This window comes from Anolis carolinensis, unplaced genomic scaffold (assembly GCF_035594765.1).
Source record: "Anolis carolinensis isolate JA03-04 unplaced genomic scaffold, rAnoCar3.1.pri scaffold_14, whole genome shotgun sequence".
Lineage (NCBI taxonomy): Eukaryota > Metazoa > Chordata > Lepidosauria > Squamata > Dactyloidae > Anolis > Anolis carolinensis.
In genome coordinates, this window is record NW_026943825.1 from 13,369,966 (window position 1) to 13,384,863 (window position 14,898).

Here is a 14,898-nt window from a genome sequence, read left to right on the forward strand (position 1 = left end):
TGTAACTGCAATGTCAGTGGAAAAGAGTGACTTGCTAGATTCTTAACCCTGGGAAGTATAGCTTGTTTGTGGAGGCTGTCTGTGTGAACGGACATCCATGCCACATATACACATATGGGTTTTTGCTTTTATTATGGATTTAGATAACCCATTTATAATGGACACAAATGGGTTCTAGATGCAGAGCGCATAGAACAGGTGAGCTCTTTTACATACCTAGGCTTAGTATACTCAGAGACTGGCTCTTGGCTGGCACACTCCCAATCTTGCGCGATCAAAACTAGGGCACGCTCCAACACACTGGCAAGATTGCTAACCCACAGATATCCTGGCTCCCTAACTCCAATAATCAAAGTTTATAAAGCAAAAATCCTCCCCATAATATTATATGGAGCAGAAATCTGGGGCCTAACCAGATTACCAATATTGGAACAAACACAATCAAAATTTTTAAGACAGATCCTTGGCGTTGACACTAAGACCACCGCTGCTGCAGTCAGAGCAGAGTTAGAAATATATTCTATTGAAGGACTTGCCAAAATCAGGGCCTTTAATTACTGGGCTAAAATAAAAAATCTCAAAAATAACAGACTCCCAAAACTGTGCTTCTTAGAACAATCTAATGGCCAAAACCAAGATTCCTGGGCAGAATAACTAACTAGGTATCTTCACATCTGTGGATTACAAATTACTTCCTTAGGCCAGAACAGGGAGGCTGAAAGAAGGACAGTAACCCAAAGGATCCTAGATATTGAAGCCCAGAAAGACGTAGCCACCCTGTCAAACACAGGATCTCTGAAGTGGTTAGGACGTTTTAAAGGTAATTTCCAGCGGGCGTTATATCTAAAAGCAGATATGCCGAGACACCTAAGAATCGTGTTCACCAGGGCAAGATTCGAACAAAGGGAGTCCATAGAGAGATATGGCAGATTCAACCACATCCCATATGAAGAAAGATTATGTATTTGTGGCGCCCCTGAAGTTGAAAATTTGAACCACACTTTGCATAATTGTAACTTATACGAAAAAGAAAGGAAACAATACTTATGGCCTTTTATTTGTAACTAGCTGTGCCCGGCCACGCGTTGCTGTGGCAAAGTGGTGGTGGTGGTATTGGTTAAAAATTGTTGTGTAATTTTTATTTGATGTTATTTGCAATTTTTAATTAATTTTATTATAAGTTATCTTTTTATTTATTATATTTTATTATTTTCTTGTATTATTTTTAGTTATTTTCTGTTATTATAGTATTTTATTGTATTAATTTTTAGTATTTTTTATTATTTTTATTAGGTTGCTAGGAGACCAGGTTGGAGGAGCTTAGCCTTCTAACTGGCAGCAATTGGATAAAAGCAATTATTCCTCTCCCTCTAATTAGGACTTTATTTTTCTTTTCTTTTTGTTGTATCAACCTAGAGGCATGGATGATGGGTTGTGTTGTCAAATTTCGAGGTTGGGGGGCCTGTAGTTTTGTTGTTTTGTGGGTCGCCGTGATGCCATCACTCTTTTATATATATAGATAAAACAAGCTGGGACATAGCAGCCAAAACTACATTTTTATTGGCTGGTTATAACCCCACTCTGACAACAAAATTGGCCCTGTATTTTCTTAAAACTGCTAAAAGGAGATCGGAATACGTAGATCAGATTGGGATACAGTGTAGGAGAGATGAGGATAGTTGATGCATACATCTATGGCTAAGCTACATTGGCACCAAACTGGCAAATACCTGTATATATATATATTTATTTATTTAAGTGTACCAGATGTATGTTGTATTTCATGTTTGTTTTGTCTGTGCTTGATAAGGCCAACTGGCTAATCAATAAATTGTTGTTGTATAATGGACTTAATGTCAGGGGAAAACCTTTACCTTAACTATACCTTAACTACCACCAATTCCTCAATACTTTATTTCCCATACCACCAGACTTCGCCACAGCAACGCGTGGCCGGGCACAGCTAGTATATTATATTAGAATAGCACGATATAAGCATTATCTATTACTATATAAAAGCACTAGCTGTGCCCGGCCATGCGTTGCTGTGGCAAAGTGGTGGTGGTATTGGTTAAAAATTGTTGTGTAATTTTTATTTGGCGTTATTTGCCATTTTTATTAATTTTATTGTAAGTTATATTTTTATTTATTATATTTTATTATTTTCTTGTATTATTTTTAGTTATTTTCTGTTATTATAGTATTTTATTGTATTAATTTTCAGTGTTTTTTATTATTTTTTATTGGGTTGCTAGGAGACCAAGTTGGAGGAGCTTAGCCTTCTAACTGGCAGCAATTGGATAAAAGCAATTATTCCTCTCTCTCTAATTAGGACTTTATTTTTCTTTTCTTTTTGTTGTATCAACCTAGAGGGGTGGATGATGGGTTGTGTTGTCAAATTTCGTGGTTGGGGGGCCTGTAGTTTTGTTGTTTTGTGGGTCGCCGTGATGCCATCACTTTTTTATATATATAGATTTTATATATCCTAGTTCATGCTCATACTAATCCGCTTGCTTCGGAAGAGTTGGTGGCTCCTTTGGTATTTGGCAAGGTGCCCAGGGAAGGTCTGGACTGTGTTTCCAACTCGGTGGTTTCCCACGCATCGCAATACAGCAAATATATTAAAAGCGAGTGCAAATTATTAATTAATTCAAACAGGATTATCAGCTGTTGTCGGGCGGGGACTTTCAAAATGGGGCCCTCTCCCTTTTCCTCCTGGTTTTATCTTCCCAACAAACGCGCCAATGTGTTGCTGTGTGTGTTTTTGGGCCGTATGGCTGTGTTCCAGAAGCATTCTCTTCTGACGTTTCACCCACATCTCTGGTAGGCAACCCTCAGAGGTTGTGAGGCCTGAGGGGTTTATATATCTGTTCGACAACACAATAATAATTGTGTTACCCGCCTCTCCTTGGGTATCCTGGGATTAAACCAAGAGCCAAGCATAGTATTAAGTGGTTTATTTTTTAAAATTCACAATGGACGTGTCAATGTTGGGTAACTTGGCAGCCTGGGAACATTTGGGCAAGTTGCAAAATGCCAACCTTGGCTCCCAAGATGGTGTTTAAACTTTTCCCTTCCTTTTGCAGCCGCAGCCGGAGAAACCAAATGGGATCCGCCTTCACCGAAACGCCTCGCATCGCAGCCTATCTGCCGGCCAGGTACGTACAAAGTTTTAGGGGGGCCGGGAAGGGGGTCGAGGAGGATGCCTGACTTTGGGACCATCCATTTTTATTGCCTGAAATCCAAGAGCATTGGCATCCCATCTTGGAAGGCTAGCGTGTTGTTGGGACAGGGGCCTTTTTGGTAACAGTCCCTGAAATGCAGAATCAGTTCCCTTCATTTTTGGCAGGCGGTGAAGACTGTATTGTTGTTTTGTTGTTGTAATTCAGCAGAGACCGGATGGCCATCTATCGGGAGAGATTGAATTGTGTCTTCCTGCATGGAAGAAGGGGGTTGGACTTGGATGGCGCTTGGGGTGTCTCCCAACTCTAGGAGTCTGTTGTTGTTGTTGTTGTTAAGCAGAGACTGGATGTCCATCTGTTGGGAGGGCTTTGATGGTGTCTTCTTGCATGGAAGCAGGGGTTTGGACTTTTTTTTTCGTGTCAGGAGCAACTGGAGTTGCTTCTGGAGTGAGAGAATTGGCCGTCTGCAAGGACGTTGCCCAGGGGACACCCAGATGTTTTGATGTTTTACCATCCTTGTGGGAGGCTTCTCTCATGTCCCCGCATGGAGCTGGAGCTGATAGAGGGAGCTCATCCACGCTCTCCCTGGGTGGGATTCGAACCTGGCAGCTTTCAGGTCAGCAACCCAACCTTCAAGCCACGAAGCTTTTATCCCCTAGGCCATCGGATTTGGACTAGATGACCCTTTCAACTCCAGCATTCTATGATTCAGAGGCTAGATGGCTATCTGTTGGGAAGGCTTTGATGATGTCTTCCTCCATAGAAGAAGGGGGTTGGGCTAAATGGTCCTTGGGGTCTCTCCAACTCTAGGACTCTGTTGTTGTTGTTGTTTTTGTTGTTGTTAAGTAGGGACTGGATGGCCATCTGTCAGGAGGGCTTTGATGGTTTCTTTCTTTATGGTAGAAGGGGGTTGGACTGCATGACCTTTAGGGATTTTCCTGACTCTAGGACTCGTTGTTAAGCAGAGACTGGATGGCCATCTATCGGAAGGGCTTTGATGGTGCCTTCCTGCATGGAAGAAGGGGGTTGGACTGGATGGCCCTTGGGGTCTCTCCCAACTCTAGAATTCTGTTGTTGTTGTTGTTATTGTTGTTATTGTTACTATTGTTATTAAGCAGAGACTGGATGGCCATCTGTCGGGAGGGCTTTGATGGTGTCTTCCTGCATAGAAGAAGGGGGTTGGACTGGATGGCCCTTGGGGTCTCTCCCAGCTCTATGACTTGTTGTTGTTTTGTTTATTTATTTATTTACTACATTTATATCCCGCCCTTCTCACCCCAAAGGGGACTCAGAGCAGCTTACAAATTAAATTTACATACAATATTATATTATTAGCATAGCACAATACTGGCAATAAATTACCATATTGTACTATATCTATATATTGTAATATTATTAATAATATTACATGTAATATATAATTTATAATGAATATTATTAAACTGTATTAGTATTATATTGTATTACAAAGTAATATTAATATCATATGCATAAACAATATATTATAATATCATATATTATTGTCGTTATTGTTGTTATTATTATTATTACTAATATTATTATATTATTATTATTGTTATTAAGCAGAGGCTGGATGGCCATCTGTTGGGAGGGCTTTGATGGTGTCTTCCTGCATAGAAGAAGGGGGTTGGGCTGAATGGCCCTTGGGGTCTCTCCCAACTCTAGGACTTGTTGTTGTTCTTGTTGGCCTGAGGTCTCTCCCAACTCTAGGACTTGTTGTTGTTGTTGTTGTTGTTGGCCTGGGGTCTCTCCCAACTCTAGGACTTGTTGTTGTTGTTGTTGTTGTTGTCCTGAGGTCTCTCCCAACTCTAGGACTTGTTGTTGTTGTTGTTGTTGTTGTTGTTGGCCTAGGGTCTGTCCCAACTCTAGGACTTGTTGTTGTTGTTGTTGTTGTTGTTGGCCTGAGGTCTCTCCCAACTCTAGGACTTGTTGTTGTTGTTGTTGTTGTTGTCCTGAGGTCTCTCCCAACTCTAGGACTTGTTGTTGTTGTTGTTGTTGTTGGCCTAGGGTCTCTCCCAACTCTAGGACTTGTTGTTGTTGTTGTTGTTGTTGGCCTGGGGTCTCTCCCAACTCTAGGACTTGTTGTTGTTGTTGTTGTTGGCCTGAGGTCTCTCCCAACTCTAGGACTTGTTGTTGTTGTTGTTGTTGGCCTAGGGTCTCTCCCAACTCTAGGACTTGTTGTTGTTGTTGTTGTTGTTGGCCTAGGGTCTCTCCCAACTCTAGGACTTGTTGTTGTTGTTGTTGGCCTGGGGTCTCTCCCAACTCTAGGACTTGTTGCTGTTGTTGTTGTTGTTGTTAACCAGGGACTGGATGGCCATCTGTTGGCAGGGCTTTGATGGTTTCTTTCTTTATGGTAGAAGGGGGTTGGATTGGATGGCCCTTGGGGTGTTTCCCAACTCTAGGACTCCGTTGTTGCTGTTGTTTTTAAGCTGAGATTATGCTTTGGGGTGAGAACGTGAGCAAGGGAGCACATTGTCATTCCTGGTCTCATTAAATAGCTACGTTCAGGTGTGTTGTCGAAGGCTTTCATGGCCGGGATCACAGGGTTGTTGTATGTCTTTCGGGCTGTGTGACCTTGTTCCAGAAGTGTTCTCTCCTGACGTTTCACCCACATCTATGGCAGGCATCCTCAGAGGTTGTGAGGCATGGATAAACTAAGCAAGGAAGGTAAATATAGATCTGTGGAGAGATATATATTTACTTTCCTTGCCTAGTTTATCCATGGCCACACAGCCCGAAAGACATACAACAACCCTACGTTCAGGTGTGTGTTTCCTTGCATCCTGTCTGACCCAATCTTCCATCTGCCGGCAGGACGATCCCGCGTATCCCAGCGAGGACATCTCCATCATGCGCGAGACGACAAGGAGGCTCTTCACAAAGCTGCAGGAGGCCGAGAAGCGGCACCAGTCGGACCGGGCGGCCTACGAGGTTAGATCCCTGTTCCCAAAACACAGAAACAGTCTCCAAATTGCATTTGCCTCACCAGTTGGTTCTGCTTGTCCATTGGAGTCGGCAATAACCAGAAATATCCGAACCACCATTTATGGCTGGGAACATATTGGAGATATTTCTGGCTGAACACAAATCTCGGTATTCGGAATCAGTCCTTTTGGGGGAAACCTGCAGCCGTTGCAAAAGCCGAGAGGAGGACGTGGCTGCCAAAAAGATTTGGAAATTGTAGTAATAATTACTTGTGCCTTGTCCTTCCACTGTGGAAAAATAATCACCTTAATCTCTCAGCTGGAGATTTAGAATACAACAACTCTCAAAAGTATAAAAAAATATATCTATATATAAAACGGTAATGAAATTTCGGCCTAGGACAAAACAACAAAACTACACATTCCAGAAACACTAAACTTGGCAGCACAACCCCTGATCCATGCCTCTACATCCATACAACAAAAATAAAATAAAAATAAAGTCCTAATTAGAGGGAGAGGAATAATTGTTTTTATCCCATTGCTGCCAGTTAGAAGGCTAAGCTCCGCCCACTTGGTCTCCTTGCAACCCACTCAGCCCAGGGGACAGGCAGAGTTAGGCCTCACTTAGGCCTCTTCCACACTGCCTATAAAATACAGATTATCTGATTTTAACTGGATTATATGGCAGTGTAGACTCAAGGCCCTTCCACACAGCTATATAATCAATTTATAATGGATTTACTGTCAGGGGAAAACCTTTACCCTTTACCTTAACTACCACCAATTCCTCAATACGTTATTTCCCATAGCACCGTACTTCACCACAGCAATGCGTGGCCGGGCACAGCTAGTTTATGAAAAAAACCCGCTATGGATCTCCCCGCTTGAAGGGAATAATAGGAAATTGTTGGGTTGGTCAAAATGGCCTACTTATAAAAAATTTTTGATCAAAAAGAATAATGGTTATCAAATTAAAAATCAAGAAGAAATCAAAAGTAAGTATAAAAATTTATCCTGGCTCCAATACGCCCAAATTAAGGAACTGTTTTTGGATGACAATCAACTTGGCTTTAGTAGTACAGAAAACGTTTGGGACAAGATTCTTCAAAATGACAAAAAGGAAATAACAAAAAATTATGATAAATTGCTAAGTTGGTCAACAGAAATGGAAGAGATAAAAAAAACTGTATGGTTAAGTGGGCCAAAAATATTGGCTGCTCAATAAATTTGGAAGAATGGGAAGTGATGTGGAAGAAAAAAATTAAAATATACTTATGCCTGGGACTTGAGGGAAAACTGGATGAAAATGTTCCACAGGTGGTATATTGCACCAAAAATGCTAGGGAAAATATAAAGTATAAATGCTAGGGAAAGTATAAAGGGACTCAAAACACCTGTTGTAGGAATCATATTGGGCCATATTTCCATGTATGGTGGACGTGTCCTGAAACAATCGAATATTGGAAAATGATACACATGGAATCCCAAAAAAATACTTTAAAAACGTTTTCCGATGAAACCGGAATATTACCTATTGGGACTGATAGACACAGAAATAAACCTTAATTCAAATGAGGACAAACTGTTCACTTATATAAATACGGCAACAAGGATTGTTTACGTGAAACAATGGAAATCACATGATACTCCAATGAAAGAACAATGGCAGGAAAAATTGGAAGAGATTCGAGATATGGATGAATTAACTTTTTATTAAAGACTAGCTGTGCCCAGCCACGCGTTGCTGTGGCGAAGTCTGGTGGTATGGGAAATAAAGTATTGAATTGGTGGTAGTTAAGTAAAGGGTTAAAGTTTTCTCCTGACATTAAGTCCAGTTGTGTCCGACTGCACACTGAAGTGGATTATATGGCAGTGCGGAGTCAAGATAATCCAGTTCAAAGCTGATAATATCTATATATATAAAAGGGTAATGAAATTTCGGCCTAGGACAAAACAACAAAACTACACATCCCAGAAACACTAAACTTGGCAGCACAACTCCTCATCCATGCCTCTACGTTCATACAACAAAAAGCTTCAGCTACTCCAGAAAACGGCCAGGCTTTGAGACTGCAAGGCTATTCACTGCTATTCCACCTGGCCAACAAAGGATTCCCATAAGCCACAGCAACGCGTGGCCGGGCAAAGCTAGTAAGATTATAAATGGGTTATATAGCTGTGTGGAAGGGACTTGAGTCTACACTGCCATATAATCCAGTTCAAATCTGATAATCTGTATTTTATAGGCCTAACTCTGCCTGGTCTATTTTATAGGTCTAACTCTGCCTGTCCCCTGGACTGAGTGGGTTGCTAGGACACCAAGTGGGCGGAGCTTAGCCTTTTAAATGGCAGCAATTGGATAAAAACAATTATTCCTCTCCCTCTAATTAGGACTTTATTTTTCTTTTCTTTTTATTGTATCAACCTAGAGGCATGGATGAGGGGTTGTGCTGTCAATTTTCAAGGTTGTGGGTTGTTTAGTTTTGTTGTTTTGTCCGCTGCCGTGATTCCATCACTCTTTTATATATATAGATAGATACAAAGAAGACAGCCAATTAAGAAAACAAACTGGACTCTTTATAGAGAATATATGAATAAGGAGAAAGGAATAATTTTTGGAACCGAAGAGGTAGAAAGGCTATAAAGAAAACAACCAGGACTGTATAAATCAAGAACTAATAAAACTAAAGAAAATCCCATGAAAATAAGGATGGAAGACCAAACTTTTCCCTATTCACGTTTCTCCCTTTTTTCCCCTCACTTTTTAAGATCCTCCCCCTACCTCCCAAATCTTATACAAAACCTTACTTACCAATTCCCTACTCCTTCTCCCTACCTGTTATACTAGGTTTTTTTTTTCCTTCTCCCCCCTTTCTATTTTATGTAAAACTAGCTGTGCCCGGCCACGCGTTGCTGTGGCAAAGTATAGTGGTATATATTACAGTAGAATCTCACTTATCCGACATTCGCTTATCCAATGTTCTGGATTATCCAACACAGTCTGCCTTTTAGTAGTAAATGATTTGTAGTCAGTGTTTTAAATTCATTGTGATATTTTGGTGGTAAATTTGTAATACAGTAATTACTACATAGAATTACGGTGCATGGAACTACTTTTTCTGTCAAATCTGTTGTATAACATGATGTTTTAATGCTTAATTTGTATAATGATTACCTAATTTGATGTTTAATCGGCTTTTCCTGAATCCCTTCTTGTTATCCAACATATTCACTTAACCAACATTCTGCCGGCCTGTTTATGTTGGATAAGTGAGACTGTACTGTATATTTATTATCTTATTTTATCTGCTTAGAACTGGATTATATGAGGCCCCTTCTACACAGTTGTATAAAATGCACACTGAAGTCGATTATACGGGGGTCAAAATAATCAAGTTCAAAGCAGATAATATAAGATTATAAATGGGTTATATAGCTGTGTGAAAGGGCCTTGAGTCTACAATGCCATATAATCCAGTTAAAATCTGATAATCTGTATTTTATAGGCAGTGTGGAAGAGGCCTAAGTGAGGCCTAACTCTGCCTGTCCCCTGGGCTGAGTGGGTTGCTAGGAGACCAAGTGGGCGGAGCTTAGCCTTCTAACTGGCAGCAATTGGATAAAAACAATTATTCTTCTCCTTCTAATTAGGACTTTATTTTTCTTTTCTTTTTGTTGTATGAACATAGAGGCATGGATGAGGGGTTGTGCTGCCAAGTTTAGTGTTTCTGGGATGTGTAGTTTTGTTGTTTTGTCCTAGGCCGAAATTTCATTACCCTTTTATATATATAGATGTTCTGTTTTTGGAAAATTCTAATAAAAATTATTTTAAAAAAATACAATCTACACTCCATATCCTTCTTGTTTTCCAGACATCCATCTCCCATTACCGCAGGGAAGCGGAGCAGTCCGGCACGGCGCTCAGGAAGGCGGAAGTGGCTCTGGAAGGCAAAGACGTGAAGCTGGATGAACTGCAGAGGCTTCTCACGGGGATGGAGAAGGTAAGGCTCGCTTTCTTCATCACCCTTGTTTATCGTGCCTCCATCTTACTTCACGACTTATTGATGGAGAGGGCTCAGTTGCTGTTAACCTGCCTCTTTCCATTTCCACCTGGCGCTTGTAATAATAATAATAGCTTTGAGTTGCTATGAGTTTTCTGGACTGTCTGGCCATGTTCCAGAAGCATTCTCTCCTGACGTTTCACCCACATCTACCACGGGCATCCTCAGCGGTTGTGAGGTCTGTTGGAAACTACGCAAGTGGGGTTTATATATCTGTGGGGAATGTTCAGGGTGGAAGAAAGAACTCTCAATCTGTTGGAGGCAAGTGTGAATGTTGCAATCGGCCAGCTTGATTAGCATCGAATGGCCTCCCCCCAGGCAGGAAGCAGCCAGGCTTTGAAGCTGCAGGGCTATTCCATTTTTGTCAAGGTGGCCAATTGCAACATTCAGAGACAAGTTCTTTCTCCCACCCTGGACATCATTCCACAGATACGAGGGCTATCCACGAAGTAGGTTACGTTTTGGATTTTAAAAAGGACAAAGTATAGGAGAAATCATTTACCATTTGTAGCTGAAAGATACATCCCAATACTACAATCTCATGTAATCCCCATTGAAATCTAGGCACGTCTCATATAGATAAATGAGTTTGAAAAGTACTGCTCCAGTAAATTCCCCGCTTGTGTCCTCAGCTCTTCCCCCTTTTCCCTTCCTGCAGCGTAGCCCCCATTGTTGGAAACAGAGGAGAGAAGCGGCAAATTTACTGGGGCAGACCTTTTCAAACTCATTTATCTATATGAGACGTGGATAGATTTCAATGGGGATTACCTGAGATTGTATTATTGAGATGTGTCTTTCAGCTGCATATGGTAAATGATTTCTCCTATACTTTGTCCTTTTTAAAATCCAAAACGTAACCTACTTCGTGGATAGCCCTCGTGTATAAACCCCACTTGCACAGTTTCCAACAGACCTCACGACCTCTGAGGTTGCCTGCCATAGATGTGGGCAAAATGTCAGGAGAGAATGCTTCTGGAACATACCCTGTTTCCCCAAAAATAAGACATCCCCTGAAAATAAGACCTAGCAGAGGTTTTGCTGTGTTGCTAAATACAAGTTTTGTTGGCTTTGGCTTGGTCTGGACTAAGGTTTATGTACAAGGTTCTGTGGATGAATGGCTCAAGTATTTTGTATTGTTTTTAATCTGTTTTAACTGCTTGTGTTTTATTCTTTTGTATTGTTGTGTATTGGCATCAAATTCTGCCAGTTTTATAAGCCGCCCTGAGTCCCTTCGGGTGAGAAAGGCGGGATAGAAATGATGGAAATAAATCAATAAATCAATAAATAAATATAAGGCCTCCCCTGAAAGTAAGACCTAGTAAAGTTTGTGTTTGGAAGCATGCCCAATGAACAGAACACCAGAGCATGTAGGATTGGTAAATGTACGTACCATGGATGGTTGTACATGGAAATAATTATAGTAATAAGAAATTCTTGATAGGATTCATAGTTTGTCTGGTTATGCTGGTTTGTGATGACAACTACTATAAAGTATATAATAAGTGTTCATTTTTTTTTGGTTCAACAATAAATGTGTATTCTTCTTCATGGAAAAATAAAACATCCCCTGAAAATAAGACCTAGTGCATCTTCAGGAGCAAAAAATAATATAAGACACTGTCTTATTTTCGGGAAAACGTGGTAGCCATACAGCCTGGAATACTCACAGCAACCCAGGATCTGCCTTCTTTGCCGCAGTGTCACACTCAGAATCAAAATAAGTCAATTTCTATTACTATATACCTCTGGTCTCAAGGATCCCTTGCAGCAAAAAGTAATCTTTGCTTAGGGAACCTCCAGTGAATCCAGGGAACTCCTGGTTGAGAAGCCCTTCTTTTGGGGGGAAACCGACAAGGAAGAGTTCGCTCATTCTCACTCTTTCCTGGATCGAGTCCCACCCTGGGTTTTTTTGTTTGTTTCTTTTTTTTGGCGAGGCGCTTCATGTGTCCCAACTCGCTTGCAGGAGCACCAGGCCCTGCTGCAGAAGATGCAAGACGGCGAGTCGGAGCTGGAGCGGCTGCGGAGCCTCGAGGGAGACAGGCTGGCGGAACAGGAAAGGTGAGCGCCTTGGTGTGCGCAGGAAGGGGGGCCGGACGAAATGGGGGCGCAATATTGGGGTGCGGTTCGTGGGCGCGGTTTGCAGCAGTCGACGTGTGTGCGGAGGACGGGTTTCTCTTGGCGTCCTCGCCTGATTTGGTAGGGACCGTCCCCACTAAGGCCCCTGCGTTCCCACGTCTATTTGGGTTGCTGTTGAGTTTTCTGCGGTGTCTGGCCATGTTCCAGAAGCATTCTCTCCTGACGTTTTGCCCACATCTATGGCAGACATCCTCAGAGGTTGTGAGGTCTGTTGGAAACTAGGCAAGTGGGGTTTATATGCCCAAATTATTTCCAAAAGTCAAATTTTTAATTGCAGAAAATGCATAAGGTTGCGGGGAACTACAACTCACATCATGCCAGGTCAACCCCGAGAAACTCCATCAGCATTTAAAGTTTGTGATGTTGGGCAAGTGTGCTCTGGATGCATCATCGGTGGGGTTGAGTGTGCTCTCTGGCTGTAGGGTGAACTACAACTCCCACTCTGGTGAGTCAGTCCCCTCAAACCCCTCCAGTAGGTTGAGTGAGTCATGGGGGTTCTGTTTGCCAAGTTTGGTCCAGGTCCAACATCGGTGGAATAATAATAATAATAATAATAATAATAATAATAATAATAATAATACGATCTGCCAACTACAAAAGGCCACCCTGCTGGGATATGCACGCATCATCCAAAAATACATCACACAGTCTTAGACACTTGGGAAGTGTTTGACTTGTGATTTTGTGATATGAAATCCAGCATATCTATCTTGTTTGCTGTGTCATAAAATAATAATAATAATAATAATAATAATAATAATAATAATAATAATAATAAATAATTCAGAACTCTCAAAATTCTTTAGCTGCCATGGTTTACTAAGATTGAATACTGGGAGTATTCAAATTATCAGAGTAATTTACGGCGCAGCAGGAGTTGGATGGAGTCAGAGGAACGTAGAACGAAGAGACACCCAGAGACGATGGTAAAACTATATACAAGTTTTACTGTACAAGACAAACAGACTTGCAGACAAACACAGGACTTGACTCAACTCAGAACAGAACTGATGCAATCAGTAATGCATACACACTTGTGTCTGGACACTCCACAGTTCCAGCCACACATCAAGGTCAACACAGCTTCTTAGCAATTAACTCTTTCCAGACTATAGCACACTCTGGATGATGCAATCAGTATGCAATACAAGCAAGACACAAATTTCATTTAAACACTATCTATACACAAATCCCACATTAACACAAATGTGGGCATATTGGGTCTGCATGTCAAGTTTGGTCCAGATCCATCCTTGTTTGGTTCATAGTGCGCTCTGGATGGAGGTGAACTACAACTCCTCTAAATCCCTCCAAAGATCTGCATTGCATGGTTAACGAAGTGGGATCTACGCATTTTAAAATAGATCATGATTTCAATTCTTACGGATTATAGTCCATGGTCTCTTCTTTGTTCCAGGTCGGCCAAACTGGAGAAGGAAGTGGCCACTTTGCGAGAGAAGATCCACCACCTGGATGACATGCTCAAGAGCCAGCAGCGCAAAGTCCGGCAGATGATCGAACAGGTTGGGCTTCCTTTTTACGTAGTGTAATCAAATCCTAGTGTTGGAAGGGCCATCCAGTCCAACCCCTTTCTGCCAGATGGGAAAAGCACAATCAAAGCCCGCCCGACAGATGGCCACTCAACCTCAAAAGACATTAGCAGGTTCATGGAGAAGTAGGGCTATAAGATAATAGAATACTACTGTTGGAAAGGGGTCCCAAGGAAGAGACCATCCAAGCCCTCCCAACAGATAGACATCCAGCCTCTGTTTACAAACCTGGGAGTCCAATTGTGAGATTTATTTATTGATTGATTTATTTAAAATATTTATATCCCGCCCTTCTCACCCCAAAGCAGACTCAGAGCGGCTTACAAATTAAATTCGCATACAATATTATATTATTAGCATAGCACAATACTGGCATTAAATTACTATATTGTACTATATTTATATTTTGTAATATTATTAGTAATATTACATGTAATATATAAAATATAATTAATATTATATTGTATTATTAGTATTATATTGTATTGTATTATTATATATTATTGTAAATTATATTATGTGTGTGTGTGTGTGAGTGTATAATTAGCATAATTCCATTGGACTCCCAGACAGCATATTCCAACAGAACAATAATGTATGTGTATATACACTCTTGTAACAATCCCAAGAAATGTAATAAAAATCAGGTTTCTACAACTCTATATTAAAGTAATTTTCTTCAAACTATATTGCATATAACAAAATTGCTTTCAGGATATCATAAACAAAGGTACAATATCCATGTCATAATCTCACAAAGTATACAACAGATATAAAGAGACAACCAAGTCCATATTATTCCTGGAGTTGCGTAGAATCTTGGGCCAATGTCAATTGTAGTAAAGATATTCAGTGTCCAAGATAACAATTTCTATATTCAGAGGAATTCTTCGTTTGCTTCACAATGCAATGCATTATCAGCATATTCCAACAGCTCTGCACACCTAATGTTTAGGTGGAATATTTTTTCCTGCTTAAAATAAATAAAAAATATTACTGTAAATAAAAAAAAATTTCAATGGGG

The 14,898-nt window shown here is 40.8% G+C and overlaps 1 protein-coding gene across 1 annotated transcript in view; it reads left to right on the forward strand.

The window, feature by feature from the left end:
• Window positions 1-14,898, forward strand: part of tuft1 (tuftelin 1) — a 68,235-nt gene that overhangs the window by 43,444 nt on the left and 9,893 nt on the right. The window contains exons 5-9 of the mRNA XM_062965299.1: window positions 3,087-3,158; window positions 6,018-6,134; window positions 10,000-10,128; window positions 12,152-12,246; window positions 13,742-13,847. Coding sequence (XP_062821369.1) covers window positions 3,087-3,158; window positions 6,018-6,134; window positions 10,000-10,128; window positions 12,152-12,246; window positions 13,742-13,847 — 519 coding nt within the window. The remainder of the gene's footprint in view (window positions 1-3,086; window positions 3,159-6,017; window positions 6,135-9,999; window positions 10,129-12,151; window positions 12,247-13,741; window positions 13,848-14,898) is intronic.